This window comes from Molossus molossus, unplaced genomic scaffold (genome assembly GCF_014108415.1).
Source record: "Molossus molossus isolate mMolMol1 unplaced genomic scaffold, mMolMol1.p scaffold_m16_p_4, whole genome shotgun sequence".
In the NCBI taxonomy this organism is placed as follows: Eukaryota; Metazoa; Chordata; class Mammalia; order Chiroptera; family Molossidae; genus Molossus; species Molossus molossus.
Window position 1 is genome coordinate 46,388,239 of NW_023425377.1, and position 15,697 is coordinate 46,403,935.

Consider the following 15,697-nt stretch of genomic DNA (forward strand, 5'->3'; position numbering starts at 1 on the left):
GACCAGTGGAACAGAATAGAAAACCCAGAAATAGACCCAAGACATTATGCTTAATTAACATTTGACAAAGGAGGCAAGAGCATACAATGGAGTAAAGACAGCCTCTTTAATAAATGGTGTTGGGAAAATTGGACAGCTACATGCAAAAATATGAAACTAGACCATCAACTTACACTATACACAAGAATAAACTCAAAATGGAAAAAGGAATTAAATGTAACCCGTGAATCCATAAAAATTCTATAAGAAAATGTAGGCAACAAAATTTCGGATAGTATACACAGCAGAATTTTCACTGCTACATCACCTAAGGCAACAGAAACAAAGGGAAAAATGAACACATGGGACTACATCAAACTAAAAAGCTGCACAGCAAAAGAAACAACCATTAAAATGTAAAGGCAACCCATTGTATGGGAGAACATCATTACCAATGATACATCAGATAAGGGGTTAATTTCCAAAATATATAGTGTACTCATACAACTCAACAAAAGGAGGACAAAGAACCCAATTAAAAAATAGGCAGAGGAAGTCACAGAAAGAGAAACTAAAAAATCAATCCCATTTACCATCGCAGCAAAAAAATTAAGGTACCTAGGACTAAACTTAACCAAAGAAATAAAGGACCTATTCGCAGAAAACTACAGGTCATTGAACAAACAAACAGAGGAAGATATAACAAGTGGAAGCACATACCTTGTTCATGGATTGGAAGAATTAACATCATTAAAATGTCCATACTACCCAAAGCAATCTCTAGATTCAATGCAATCCCCATCAAAATACCAATGACATACTTCACAGAACTAGAATACTTCAAAAGTTCATATGGAACCAAAAATGACCCCAAATAGCCACAGCAATCTTGAAAAAGAAGGACGAAGTTGGAGGGATCACATTACCAGATTTCTGGTAATCAAAACAGCCTGGTACTAGCACAAGAACAGATACATTGATCAATAGAACAGAACAGACAACCCTGAAATGGACCCAAGGCAATATGCTCAATTAATATTTGACAAAGGTGACAAGAGCAAACAGTGGAGTCAAAACAGCCTCTTTAATAAATGGTGTTGGGAAAATTGGACAGCTACATGCAAAAAAATGAAACTAGACCATCAACTTACACCATACACAAGAATAAACTCAAAATGGAAAAAAGAATTAAATGTGACTCATGAATCCATAAAAATCCTAGAAGAAAATGTAGGCAACAAAATTTCAGACATCATACTCAGCAGAATTTTCACTGATACATCACCTAAGGCAACAGAAACAAAGGAGAAAATGAACACATGGGACTATATCAAACTAAAAAGCTTCTGTTCAGCAAAAGAAACAACCACCAAAATGGAAAGGCAACCCACTGTATGGGAGAGCATAATTGCCAACGATACATCAGATAAAAGGTTAATTTCCAAAATATATAGAGTGCTCATACAACTCAACAAAAGGAAGACAAAGAACCCAATTAAAAAATAGGCAGAGGAACAAAATAGACACCTCTCCAAACAGGACATACAAATGACCGAGAGACGTATGAAGAAATGCTCAACATCACTAATCATCAGAGAGATGCAAATTAAAACAACAATGAGGTATCACCTCACACCTGTCAGAATGGCCACCATCAACAAATCATCAAACAACAAGTGTTGGCGAGGATGTGAAGAGAAGGGGACTCTAGTACACTGCTGGTGGGAATGAAGACTGGTGCATCCACTATGGAAAACAATATGGTGTTACCTCAAAAAATTAAAAATTGAACTGCCATTTGACCCAATGATCCCACTTCTAGGAATGAATATACCCTAAGAAGCCTGAAACACCAATCAGAAAGAACATATGTACCCCCATGTTTATAGCAGCACTATTTACAATAGCTAAGATCTGGAAACTGCCCAAGTGTCCATCAGTAGACGAATGGATAAACAAGCTGTGCTACATATACACAATGGAGTACTATGCAGCTGTAAGAAAGAAAGGTCTCTTATCCTTTGAGATGACATGGAGGGACCTGGAAAGTATCATCCTAAGCAAAACAAGCCACACAGAGAAAGCCAAGTATCATATGATCTCACTTATTTGTGGAATATAATGAACGTAACAGTCTGAGGAATGGGGTAGTCCCAGAGACGTGGAAGTGGGGTACAGACTGACAATCCCCAGAAGAGGGGGTGTGGGGGGAAGGGATAAATCCCAGAACTTATATGCATGTATGCATGAACAATGGACATGGACAACAAAGCTGAGGACAGGGCGGGGAGGGACAGGGAGGGGGAAATCAGTGGGAGAAAAAGGAGAAACATCTGTAACAAAAATAAATAAATTAAAAAAATAATAAAAATAAAAACAAATGTTCACAGCAGCGTTAGTTATAACACTCAGAAAGTAGAAAGAACCCAAAAGTCTATCAACTGATGAATGGATAATTCACACAAGAGAATAGTATTCAGCAATAAAATGAAATAAACTGATTCGCGCTACAAAATGAATGAACCCTGAGAACATTAAGCTAAGAAGCCAGTCACCAAAGACTACCTACTGTAGGATTCCATTCATATAATATGTCCAGAATAAGCAAATTCAGAAACAAAAAGGTTGCCAGAGGCTGGATATAGAGAGGAATAAGGTGTGACTACTACTGGTTATGAGGTTTCTTTTTTAGATGATGAAATATTTTAAAGAGAGATAGTGGTGATGATTGTACAACTCTGAATATTCTAAAAACACTGAACTGTACATTTTAAAGGGTGAATGAAATCTATGACATGTGAATTATATCTCTCAATAGAGGTGATATAAAAATGCAAAGGGTAGCCCGGCTGGTGTGGCTCACTGGCTGAGCGTCGACCCATGCACCAAGAGGTCACTGGTTCGATTCCCAGCCAGGGCACATGCCCAGGTAGTGGGCCCAATCCTCAGTAGGGGACATGCAGGAGGAGGTCAATCAATGTTCTCTCTCATGGATGTTTCTATCTCTCTCTCCCTCTGCCTTCCTCTCTCTAAAATCAATAAAGAAAAAAAAGTTGTTTTTTGGGTTTTTTTTTTAATACAAAGGGTAAAGAAACAGAGTTAATAATGCCATAAACGAGGGTACAAAGAGTAAGGAGGGCATGAAGCTGAGATTATTTTGTGTTGCTGCTAGCATCTCTAATTGGCCCAGCACAACCCTAGCACTCTTTCTAAGCTGGACAGCATCAGGTAAGCATGCTGTTGATAAAACAATAGGGGAATCTGATGCAGACATTTAGTTGCAAATAGAGGCCACAGGCTTCCACACTGTCAAAAGCAAATGCAGCCTTAAGAATACCACCTATTCATCTCTCACAAACACTTCAAACTGCCCATGGTCCAGAGTGACCTATGCCTAAATGAGGCCCTGAAACCGATTCCCAAGGGAGGTGATGAGCTGTCCACAGAAGCCAGTCAGAACAGAGGGATTCTGCTGGCTGTGCCTGCATGAAGGTGGGAGGCTGTGCCAGACCCTGTGGCCTGGAACCACCTAAGGCTCTTCCTGCACTGAGCAATGCTACAAAGTAAAGTCCTCCAGGACCCAGACTACCTGAAATGAGTAGAGGCAAGGTCACAGTTTCCAGCTCTGTGGTAGCACTCCTAGAACCCATGAGGCCCTCTTGGGAAGCAAGAAGGACCATGGTGGCACCTGGAGAGCAGAGGCCAAAAAAGTTGCCCCTTGGTACCACACATAATCCCAGACAAATGCTTCTCATCATGAGCTCACACTGCCCTTTGTCCAAGGGCAGAAATCTGAAGGTGAAGAGGAAACTCTGTCCACCCAATGGGTACAGGCAAGAGCCTAAGGTGGGCACCAAAAAGAGCTGGACCCAACGTGTTTCAGGGCCTGCCACTTTCTGAGTTTTAGAAAATACATACAGCAGAGAGACTACATTATCTAATGCAACTAGCAACAAACCAGATAAACGTGACCATCAAGAAGGTACATATTAGACCAGGTTTGGGTGCCAATGAGTTGGTCATAAAGTTATTTTTAAAATTCTAATTTCTGAGCTGTTTTGTAAGTGCAGGTAAAAGATTAGGAACCTGTCCAAGGATGAAAACTTAGGTTTTTCCTATTACAATAATCAATCTGCAGCAAATGTCACTTCACTAAGGCCTGTGGTCATCTCATTTCTACCATTTCACAAGTCCAAAAACAAAACCTCTCACCCACCCCTCCAATACATGCACGCGCGCGCGCGCACACACACACACACACACGCTCCGTTTCTGAGCACACTTGGCATGGAAGCACCACCACAGAAAGCAGCCACTTCTGAGGCTTTGGCCAGCAGCTCAAACTCCTGCGTGTCCTGATTTAGTACCTGGTGGCTGGCTTGTGTCCCACGTGCCTGCACAGTGGCCAGTCTGTCGTAGTACCGTGAGATGGGGTTGTCATGCTCAATGCCCTTCTTGGCACAGCGCTGCTTGTAGATCTCCACCAGGGAAAGAGAAGAGGGGTTGTCTTCCACAAGGCGCATCTGCGGGGACACCGCCACAACTCGTGGAACTGAGGAGAAAGGGTGAGAAAAATGGGGCAGCTGAGAGAGAATAACCACAGGTCCACACATGCTTCAGCTTCAGGATGTCCTGGGAGCAAAGGTGATTCAGCCTGCCCTGAGCAGAGGAAGTAGGTATGGGGCAAACGGGCAAAGCTGGAAGAGCTCTGGGCATATACCACGTACTGAATGTTGCTCACGTGGCATGGAGCTCAATCTGCTGGTGATGGAGCCTGAGCTGCCATCACCCTGTGTTTAAGACAGAGATGGAACAGAAAGCTTTAGAAGGCAATCTTTAAAAAAAAATAAAAAGACTCTGCCAAGTGCACTGCTGAGCAGCTGTGAGCCTGTGCCCAACTTCAGGCCACTGTGACTACCTGCCTATGGACTGTCAGCATGGTGACACAGACACTCTGACTTCTAGTGAATAGAATTATTTAGGTCTAATGTCAGATAAACCACAGCTACTGTTTTGCTGCCCTGGCTTCAATCCATAAGCAAATTCAAAAGGACTTGAGAAGATGATAGATAGATAGATAGATAAATAGATAGATAGATAGATAAACAGACAGACAGACAGACAGACAATGCATTTATACATACACACACACACACATACACACACACACACATTTGGACTAGCATTTGGTGGTAATCAAGAGATTGTACCTTTGGAAGAAGAAAGAGCAATCTCTTCCCCATAGCTGGGATCAGGAATACAGATCACATTACACACATGTCAAAATGCACACAGCTTCCTACAGAATTAGTTTTTCATGTACTCCTTATTTTGGCTATATTACATTTAAGGGTAAGAGATTTTAGGTCAAAATGGATTAGATTACCCCTTAGTTATCAGAGGAAAGTTCCTTAGACAACTAGAACATGCACTGCAATGGGCTCCTCGCCTTGGCTTTCTTCTCTGGGTGGGGTAACAGGTGTCTCATCTATTCCCATTACAGACAGAAACAGGTTTCTCATGAACCACCCAGGACAACTCATTTATGGAAAAACCTCACTCAGACGCTGCTGGCTGCCACCTGACAAGATCCCCGTGGCCTTCACAGGGACTTCCAACTTTCCGAGTCATGTTTCCCTCCCTGAAGGCCTGCTTGGGCACCGCCCACACACTGTGTGGTCCAGAAGGAGTTCAGAGACCTCAGTTAACAATGGGTATGCTGATAAGAGACCCACAACAAGCCTCCCACTTCAGCCCAGGTTTCACAGAGCATGGGGGATTCCTGGGGGAGCACAGATAGCAGTGGACACAGGCACAGAGCCTTCTTTCCCAAGGACTCATCGAAGCACCCATCTTGCAGTGAGGAGCCTAAAGGCCAGGGATGGAAGGGGGGGGGGGGTTCCTCCAGGAGCAGGAGCCTTGTCAAAGGACCTGCTCCTCCTTGTAAGACCTTCCCTGATGATATAGCTCAGCACATTCTCAGTGCTGACAGACAGTACACGCAAAAACCTGGAAAGGCAAATGTGCATTGCTAGGTATACCCAAGGGGGGGCTCTCCTACCTGTGAAAAATAAGTGCCTCTTGGTGGTTTCCTTCCTCTTCTCTAAACAGGGGTTGAGCAGGCGAAGCAGCTGCAGCACACGCTCCTCCCGCCGCGACTCAGTCAGACAGGCGTCGTTCATGACAAGGTATGGGTAGATCTTGCCGTTGTGCCCGCGGATGTGCAGCCTCCTGGCTGCAGTGTTGTGCTTCTGCACAATTTCCACCCTGGGCATAAACCTGCCAAAGTAAGCAAACTCCCTTAGTCTCAATTTCCCATCCTTTTCTTTATAAAGAAAATGAAGCTTTCCAAAAGCAATAGTAGGCATTGTCACGAAAATTAAGACTGTGTAGTTAAATTTGTTCATTTATTCATACCCTACCCTCATTCTGACAAGGTATAAATAGTGCAATTATATCACAAAAGGAGAGAAGAAACCATGGCAGAGAAAAAACAAAAAGCATGACTATGAAGCTGGAGTTTCAATAGAATCACACTAGGGGTCCAACACCAAGAGTGACATGTGGGTGAATTGTCTGGCCCTAAGCATAGCAGCTGCACAGCTGGGAGGGCCCAGGTCTGACCTCTGGGAGCAGGACAGCCCCACAAGGCACTTGTAGGTGCCCAGAGGAGCAAGTGTGGGAACTGACATACCCTTACCCTCACCTTCTCACCACGGACCTCAGCCATTGACAAAGGTCAGGGAGGAGGAGGGCTGGCCAGAGCCTAAGTCAGGTTTGGGGGAAAGGAAAACTGAACTCTGGACTGTGGAAAAGCAGAGTTCTGTGTCTGAGTTAGAAATAAAAGGAAACATCTGACTATTTGTTCAAGGAGCCTCTTCACAGAACTACTTACATTTCAAATGAGATGCAATGTACGCCACTAAATTCTACCACTGTCTGATTCTATGTGAACACTGTGCTGTAAATGTGAACAAAGACTGGGAAACTTTACTCGGTCAAGTTCTATAGGGAATGAAAAAAGATTCTTTGGAAGCAAATACAAACCTGACTCCAACAAGAAACTTAACCCATCAGTCAACACCAGACACTTTCAGATGCTGATCACTCAAATCCCAGGACAAGCTTGTGCCCTGAAACGCCGCACCAGGTCTACCTGGCAGGTCTCTCTGTTGGCAGGGAATGTGTTAGTGATTGAGCCACGTCAAGCTCACTCACCGAGCAATCTTGATGTAATAGTGTGTCGGTTTCGGCATTAGAAACTCCCCCGGGATTTCTACTTCAGCTGTCTGCGCAGAGAAATTGCTCAAAAACCGACACTTTTCTTCTATGAGGAAGAATTTTGGAAGTTGCTTGGTTTTGGCCTCCAAAATTTTGATCCACTTCTTCAATTTAGAAATGAGGTTATGAAGCTTCATAGATCCTGGAACACTGAAGTCAAAATCTTCAAAATAAAATATGAATAAACATTTTTAGTTATCTGACTATCTCTAATTCACCCCAAAAATCAGTGTTCAAGCACCTCCCAGCTAGGGAGCAGGTCTATTTTCCATCTAGTCTGGTATCAAGCCTTAGAATTCCCCTTGCTCTTCACTGTGTAAACTGGGGCCTGAGAGAGTGGAACCCTGGTGTGCCTGGCTCTCCCAAGGCCACACGGACCGTACCCCAATCATACCTCATCCCCTTCAGGAAGAATGTGGGGATCCCCGGGAGACCCCTGCATTAATGTCTCAGCATCAAACTCCCATCCCCTAGAGCAAGCTCACCCCAGGAAACTAAGGCCTTGTGTGAAAGCCAACACAGTCATCAAACTAAAGCTGAAGGAGACAATATCCAGGAGACTCAGTTATAAATCAGTTCATCCAAAGGAATTAAGGCAAAATATCAAAGTGGAAAACATACACTTTTCACTTAAGCAATTAAAAACACTGGTTAATGTAGTTCTCAGAGTTTAAGACTTAAGAATAAAAGGTCAATTAAATTGAAAAGTCCTACCCTGGCCAGTTTGGCTAAGTGGTTAAAGCCTGCGGACCAGAGAGGCCCGGGTTCGGTTCCTGCTAAGGGCATGTACCTCAGCTGCAATTGGTCCCCGGCCCCAATTGGGGTTGTGTGAGTGGCAACCAGTGTCTCTCTCTCACATCAATGTTTCTCTCTCTCTTTTCCTCCTTCTCTCTCCCCCGCTCTATCTCAAGATAAATGCAAAAATGTCCTTGGGTGAAGATAAAAAATAATAATAATAAATAAGTAAATTGAGAAATCCATCTTTAAAAAAAAACAACTCATTTCCTGCCCAGATTAGCACCAGTGGTGGAAGGGATTCTTGTCACCCTAACTTGCCAGAGCCCAAAGGTCAGGAAAACCCCCTTTGTTTGAACGAGGAGGCACTGTACTGATACTGACAAGGATGGATTTATCCTGAGGTCAAATGAGATCACCATGTGATGTGGCAGAGGCACCTTCGCACGCAAGCTGAAGGCAGCAAGGGTGCCAAGCCTCTCCATCGCCCCTCTGCGCTCTCCTCTGCCCAGAGTTAGGTCGTGTGGGGTAAGCCTGGACACGGCTATCCTGAAAGGCACAGGCCCTGCCCAAATCCCTGGCCTCTCTTCTCACTGCCTTGCTGGGGGCAGAGCCTCCTGCCAACTCAGCAGAGACTTGCCTCCTCCCCACCTCCCCTTCACTAGGACTACTGCAGACTGGACTGCAGGTAAGTGCAGAGGAAATGGCTGAGGGGTCAACAATATGAATATGGAACCAGAAACTGGTGAAGGCCCGAATGACACTGACATAGGAGGCAACAGAGAGGGTGTAGCTGTCCAAGCACAAACCGGCTCTTGGCATGACCAGTACCCAATCAAGGTGCTCTCCTGTCCATTGCCAAGCTCCCTTGTGGTACCCCTATTTCCACATCCACCTCCTTCCCACCCATCCCTCCTGCCTGGCCACCACTAATCCATTCTCCATCTCTAGTATTATGTCATTTCACAGATACTTCATGAACAAAAATCATGAGGAGGTATCCTGTAAGAATGGCTTTTTGCATTTAGTATTAATATCTTTAAGGTTCACCCAAGTCGCTGTGTGTTCAATCCTTTTTATTTATTTCATACGAGGATGGAAGTACCACACTCGTTCATCCTCTCTCCATCAAGGGGCACTTGGATAGTTTCTAGACTGGAGCTATTACAAATAAAATGGCTATGGACATCCATGTATAGGTTCCTATGGGAAGGAAGTCTTCACTCTCAGGGATAACCTGAAGCACTGTTTGGAACTTCCTCCCAGTGCCTCACAGACTAGAACCAAGTGCTGGAGCAGAGGTGGTCTTCCCTGGGCACGAATGGCCAGAGTGACTGGAGGGCTTAGACAGAAGCATCTGAAACTCATCAAGTTTAAGGTGGTCAGAGCCTGAGAGCCATCTTCTTTCAAGTTGTAGGTTTTGTCATTTCTTTTTCCAAATCCAGATAATCTGTCCCACTTCAAATGTTTATTTCAGACTACATCTGACTTAATAATGTGAGATTTTAAGATGAAGACATAATAACTATCATCTCTTTTTAGTAAAATATGATAGCTTCCATAAAACTTTAACCTCAAACTATTCCTTTTACAGAGAAGGATGATAGACCTCACATCACATGAACTTTACAAAGAAAAAAATCTAAGATGATAGGAACACTTCCATGTAAAAGATATAAGAGGGAATGACTTTTATTTTTCAAAGAGCACTTTCCTAAAAGGGTTGGTTCTTCCATGGAAGCCTCCCAACCTCAATGCCCAGCTCACACTACAACAGGAAACCCAGGGTGACAGGGCTGCTGGGAACAAAGGCAGGGCACGCGCTGTATTTCAGACGGGTTTCATGTAAGTCATGGCTACAACTGCAAAGTACCCTTTGCAATCAGTGGGGTAAAGATTTTATTTTAGGTGCAGCCACTATGGAAAACAATATGGTGTTACCTCAAAAAATTAAAAATTGAACTTCCATTTGACCCAGTGATCCCACTTCTAGGAATATACCCTAAGAAGCCTGAAACACCAATCAGGAAGAATATATGTTACCCCCATGTTCATAGCAGCATTATTTACAATAGCTAAGGTCTGGAAACAGCCCAAGTGTCCATCAGTAGATGAATGGATAGAAAAGCAGTCGTACATATACACAATGGAGTACTATGTAGCTGTAAGAAAGAAAGATCTCTTATCCTTTGAGATTACATGGAGGGACCTGGAAAGTATCATCCTAAGTGAAACAAGCCAAACAGAGAAAGACAAGTATCATATGATCTCACTTATTTGTGGAATATAATGAACATAACAGTCTGAGGAATGGGGTAGTCCCAGAGACGTGGAAGTGGGGTACAGACTGACAATCCTCAGAAGAGGGGATGGAGGGGGAGAGATAAACCACAGAACTTATATGCATGTATGCATGAACAGTGGACATGGACAACAAACTGGGGACAGGGCAGGGAAGGAGAGGGAGGGAAGCATCAGTGGGGGAAAAAGGAGAAACATCTGTAACAAAAATTAATTAATAAAAAATAAATAAGTTTTTTAAAAAAGATTTTATTTTATATCACTGTAACCTATTTTACACATACACATGATTTTTAGTATGTTCTCTGAGATATAAATCTTTTAAAAAGATACTTAAATATCTAAAAATTGTGAACCATTTATTCTAGTTTAACATATCACTGAAGAAAGAATGTTTTAAAGACAGTTACAAAAGCAACAATTAAGCTGAAATATTTCTTTTAGCTTTGGGAAATTTTACCAGACAAATCTTGCTTTCATGTGAAAAATCACTCATTGGTTGTTGACACTCAGGACTTACAAGCCTGCAGAAGTTATTCAGGATGAAGTCTGGGACCTGGTGCTTCCCCAGGAGAGAGCCTACCCCAGACCAGTGGGATAGAGACAGAGCAAGGATTGGGAACAAATGCTCTGGGATCCAGGGGACACCATACCTGCACATGCTGGGGCGGGGTGAGGGTCCCAATCTGACAGTGAAGACAGGCTAAGGGAGATTGAACCATTTACCTCAGATCATGCAGAATGTGGTGGAGCCAGAATTCATGCTCCTACGAGTCTAGGAAAATGCATGAACCTGAACCAGGGACAAGTAATAAAAACACAATTTCCCTATCACTGTGCCACCAGAATCCACTACAGGTTTAAATTTACCTATTACCTCAAACCCTGAACTTTTGAGTATCTCTGCCTTATCTTACTTATACTTATGAGTTCTCCCACAAAAAGCAAGTGGGGGAGCGATGGGGAGCAGGAGCAAAAGAAGGTTCGGCCTGAAACCATCCTGTTTCTAACCCTTGAGGTGGAGCCTGGCACTCTGTCTCCAAATCTCAACCCTCCACAGAGAGACAGACAAGTAGTTGCAGGCTGGTGAGCCTCAAGGTTTCTTTGTAATGAGTCTAAACACAGTATAAGCAGCTCGCCCAGTACAATGACAAGAAATGAATGAATACAATTACCTTATATGTTAAAATCCAAGGGAAAACAGTGAGTAGAGCTTTCCCTAAAGCAGGAAGAACAAAGTGAGACTCACCAGTTGTGAACTGGCCCTTCAGCTTCTGGAAGACAGGGTCCTGAGCAGTGGCCTGTGCCCGCCTGGCTAGAGACTCGGAGGCGGCGCTAGAGAACATGGTGGAGACGTTGGACACATTCTCCAGGCCCACTCCAAATGTGCTCACCAGTTTCTTGACAAAGTTCAGAGTGTGGGGAGTAATTTTGGCATCGGACACCGCTCCGCTTTTCTCAAATGCAACAGAGTAACATTTTGCCAGACCCTGTTGGAGCTGCCTGAGAACCTAGTGAAAAGAGACCAAATATAATTCACAAAAGAGAGCGCTTGATTCAAGCCACTAACAGACCACAGAGCATCTGGCCAGAACGTCCCCACCAACCACCAGCAGGGCAATTCTGTGGCCACCTGACACAAGCAGGCATAAAAATCAGTGTGTGCTCTACACCGTGAGCTGTGTTTTTAACAATGCAGATTAAGTATCCTGAACGTTATAAAAACAAAAACCACATTTTTGGTCATGGCCATCCCCTTCTATTGATTAACCACAGGAAATTCTATTCAGTGCTTCAGTGACACCACTGCACACCTGTGTGCTCACATGAACACTGCAGTAACAAGGGGCTTGTGGCAAACTAGATAAATACCTGGGCAATAAAGGCTGTTATTTTATCATCAGCTTATACAAACACTATTCAGGAGGTGGGCCCACTCCTGAAAAGATCACTGAAGAACTAACTCCTGCCTCTGGAGATTACCAAAGTCAGTTACTACACCACCACTCCTGCTCACACCCACCACTGCTGCCTGGTCAACTCGTGGCATTTAAGTGACTGAGCATACGAGTGAGCAAAGTAAACATTTTAACGGCTCAGAAATGTCATTCTCTTTTGAAGTATTCTGCTTCAAATACTTAAGGCCACACCAGTGTGCAGACATTCATTCTGCCCGTTCCATCGTTCAACTCAACAACAAACTACACTGATCAGGCAGCTAACTGAAGATCACAAAGCCACAAAGGCATACAGAATACCACTCTGGAGATCAGTCCACATACCTCTTCGTGCCAGTTTTCCCGGAACCAAACCATCTGATCGACGATGCCTTCCAGGGAAGACAGAAGTGTCGGGTGCAATTCCCGCTGCATGTGCATGATTCGGCTGCAGCGCCACATGGGTGCTGTTGCTCTTATGGGCCCTGGATCTGATGCAGAATGGGACTGGTTACCCACTGAACTTGGCTGCTGCTGTCCAGAATCTGAGAGCAACACATACAATGCCAATGTCAGCGCAAAACTGACCAATGCTAGAGCTCGGTGCTCTAGAGGACCCACCAGTCAAAGGAACGCTGGTTCCTGCCGGTGTGCTAACACACACAAGACCATTTCCCCAGGACCGTGTGGGAGGATGCCCTGAGGGACTCGGGCAGAGTGTGACTGTCTACAACCAAGCTTCAGCTGGTTCAGCAGAGTGCATCCATGATGGGGAAAGCAAATGAGGCAGCACACTAGCGAGGGATTCCAGGTGAGGCTGCACAAATGTTCACTGTATTCTCTCTTTTAACTTGCATCTAAGTGTGAACATTTTTTTAATGTTTGGAAAAAGTATTTGGCAATACATTCCTTGTACTGCAGCTCAGAGAACCTAAAAGTAGTTAACAAGTCCACATTTTTCACCTCAGAAAGCCAAACCACGTGTATAATGATTTTTGAAAAATACAGTTTTCATACTTGCTATATGAAAAATGTTTTTTAAACCCCTGAACCCCCGTTTTCTAGCTTCAGCTCACATAGAATAAAAAAATCTTAATTTTCAAATAACCAAAAGATCAATCTACCTACCCTGGTCAGAGCTAAAATGTGCTGTGCAATCTCCTAACTCACCCAGCTCACTGGCAGGCAATGCTACCAGGCTGCAGTAGTCACCTGCTAAGAAAGACTCTGGTCTCACAGTATGAATGTCTGGATATTAAAAAAGTTTTGAAGCAAACGGTCCTTGAATTGTTTATAAAGCACCATATTTAGTGGGCAACTGAAACCATAAAACAAGTTACTTCTTTACATACTGGGACTAAATACAGATTTAAAATCTTATAGTAACTAACATTTATACTGCTTACTAGAATGTATTTACACCAATAAGGCAAGTTATTTATAATTATCTATAGCTAAAAGTTTCATATATGATTTCTACTTAAGGATCAAATCACTCAGATAAATGGACAACCAATTACATATGGCAAAGGGGAGCCATTAATTTCACTCAGGAGATCAGGTTCTGCCTTCTGGTCTCAAAATATCATCTCTTACTGGCTAAAGAAAACGCTGGCCCACATGCTAAAAAGTCAGCTGCAGGGCAGGCATGTGTCCACAGCAGACTGGATGGGAATGCCCCAAAGAACAAGCCTCCACCGTCTGGCCAGCTGGCCCCGCCCGAGACATACCACTCTTGTAGCGTTCCCGCTGCTCTATTTTCAGAGTCAGGTACAGGGTCCGGATAGGAAAGTAGACTGCCTGGGGATACACTCGTCCAACCTGCTCAGAGACATGGAGTAATGAAGAGCACTGCTAACCACTATTCTTCTGGATGAAAACATTTTGTATAAAAATAACTGATGTAAATCATAACAGGGTAGCTGATCTACATTTGGACCAAGGAAGCAAATACTACACCACTGATCAAATACATGAGGCCAGATTAAAGTAGGTAAAACATCCAGTTTAGATTTAAAAGATCAACACAGTGCATGCATTTCAGCAGTTCTGCATGGGGACCATTAATGTCACAGAAACCATGCTTTCATTTGATTCAGTAAATCTCAGGAAGGCAAAATGCTCAGGCCCTGGATCTCACTCAGGCAAACAATAGAAAAGCACAAAATGACACCTGTCAGTCTTCTATTTGGCACAGTTCATGGGGAACTGTGAAATGACTCTAGATGACAATTAGGCTTATTGGTGAATAACTTGCATAACTGCAGCAAGGAGGAGACTTAAGATTTTCTATTTACAGTAAGAAAGCCCAGTTTTATCAAATTAGAGTTACTGGGTTCCTTCAAAGGGCTGCATATATACTAACTCACTCTGGCACAGGCCACAAGGTGGCTGGCTAATGTACATTATTAACAGATGTTCAACGAGCCCAGCTGGAGTGACTCAGTGGTTGAGTGTTGACCTGTGCAGCAAGAGTTCACCGGTTCGATTCCTGGTCAGGGCACATATCCAGGTTGTGAGCCAAATCCCCAGTGGGGGGCATGCAGGAGGCAGCCAATCAATGTTCTCTTTCATCGATGTTTCTCTCTCTCTCTCCTTCTCCCTTCCTCTCTCTCTAAAATCAATAAAAAAAATACATTAAAAAAAAAAAAAAAAAAAAAGATGTTCAACGAATGACAATACAAATAGACCAAATCTACATCCTGATAGATAAACCCCAAGAAAACACCAGTATCCAGAAACACAGGAACCTCCTCTCAAGGAAAAAAATAAAACCATTTCTGGGTGCAATGCAGATGACGCACCACATGGAGAAAGCCAAGTAAACCAATAGAATGATGAGTGGCATGTTCCTGAGCGCTCAGTGACAATGCTCCTCATTCGTGAAAAATTACATGACTCTAGTTTCATAAAAGGAAGCACAGTCAAAGGTACTGTATTCCAGACTGAAGTGTCTTTAAATTTCTACTCTTTGGGTCCTTCTTCTAACCCCAGTCTTTTCTCAGGAGAGGGACATTCTGGGACCATTCTCAAATAACGGTCATGAAAGCCGTCTGTCCAATGCCCCATTCCCAACCCTAGTGCACACAACTTTCAGCCTGCCAAACAACTCTACCAAGGGCGACAACCTCCACATTTATGGGTGAGTTTTATTCTGAAGAGAAACCCTGAAGACCTCCTAGCACAGATAGGAAATCAGTTATATAGTATCAATCAGACACACATTTCACTGTGACTAACAGAGTACTCACTAGTAATCTAATCTTACATTTTAGGAGAATGTTTATTTTACAGTGGAACCTCAGTTCTCAAAATTAATTTGTTCTGAAAGACTGTTCAAAAAGCGATTTGTTAAAAAACTGAATCATTGTATCCCATTAGAAATAATATAAATTTAATGAATCCATTCCAGACCCCCAAATGATTCTATTTTAATCTTTCTTATATACAGTACATGTCATACA

The 15,697-nt window shown here is 43.3% G+C and overlaps 1 protein-coding gene across 7 annotated transcripts in view; it reads right to left on the reverse strand.

The window, feature by feature from the left end:
• Positions 1–15,697, reverse strand: part of LOC118616029 (transformation/transcription domain associated protein) — a 173,004-nt gene that overhangs the window by 17,099 nt on the left and 140,208 nt on the right. For 5 of the 7 annotated variants that reach the window (XM_036241367.1, XM_036241366.1, XM_036241370.1 and 2 more), the window contains 6 exons: positions 13,964–14,054; positions 12,579–12,778; positions 11,546–11,807; positions 7,198–7,423; positions 6,041–6,258; positions 4,347–4,531 (listed from right to left, as the gene is read on the reverse strand). In XM_036241367.1, coding sequence (XP_036097260.1) covers positions 4,347–4,531; positions 6,041–6,258; positions 7,198–7,423; positions 11,546–11,807; positions 12,579–12,778; positions 13,964–14,054 — 1,182 coding nt within the window. The remainder of the gene's footprint in view (positions 1–4,346; positions 4,532–6,040; positions 6,259–7,197; positions 7,424–11,545; positions 11,808–12,578; positions 12,779–13,963; positions 14,055–15,697) is intronic. The other 2 variants (XM_036241369.1, XM_036241371.1) reach the window with 1 other exon arrangement.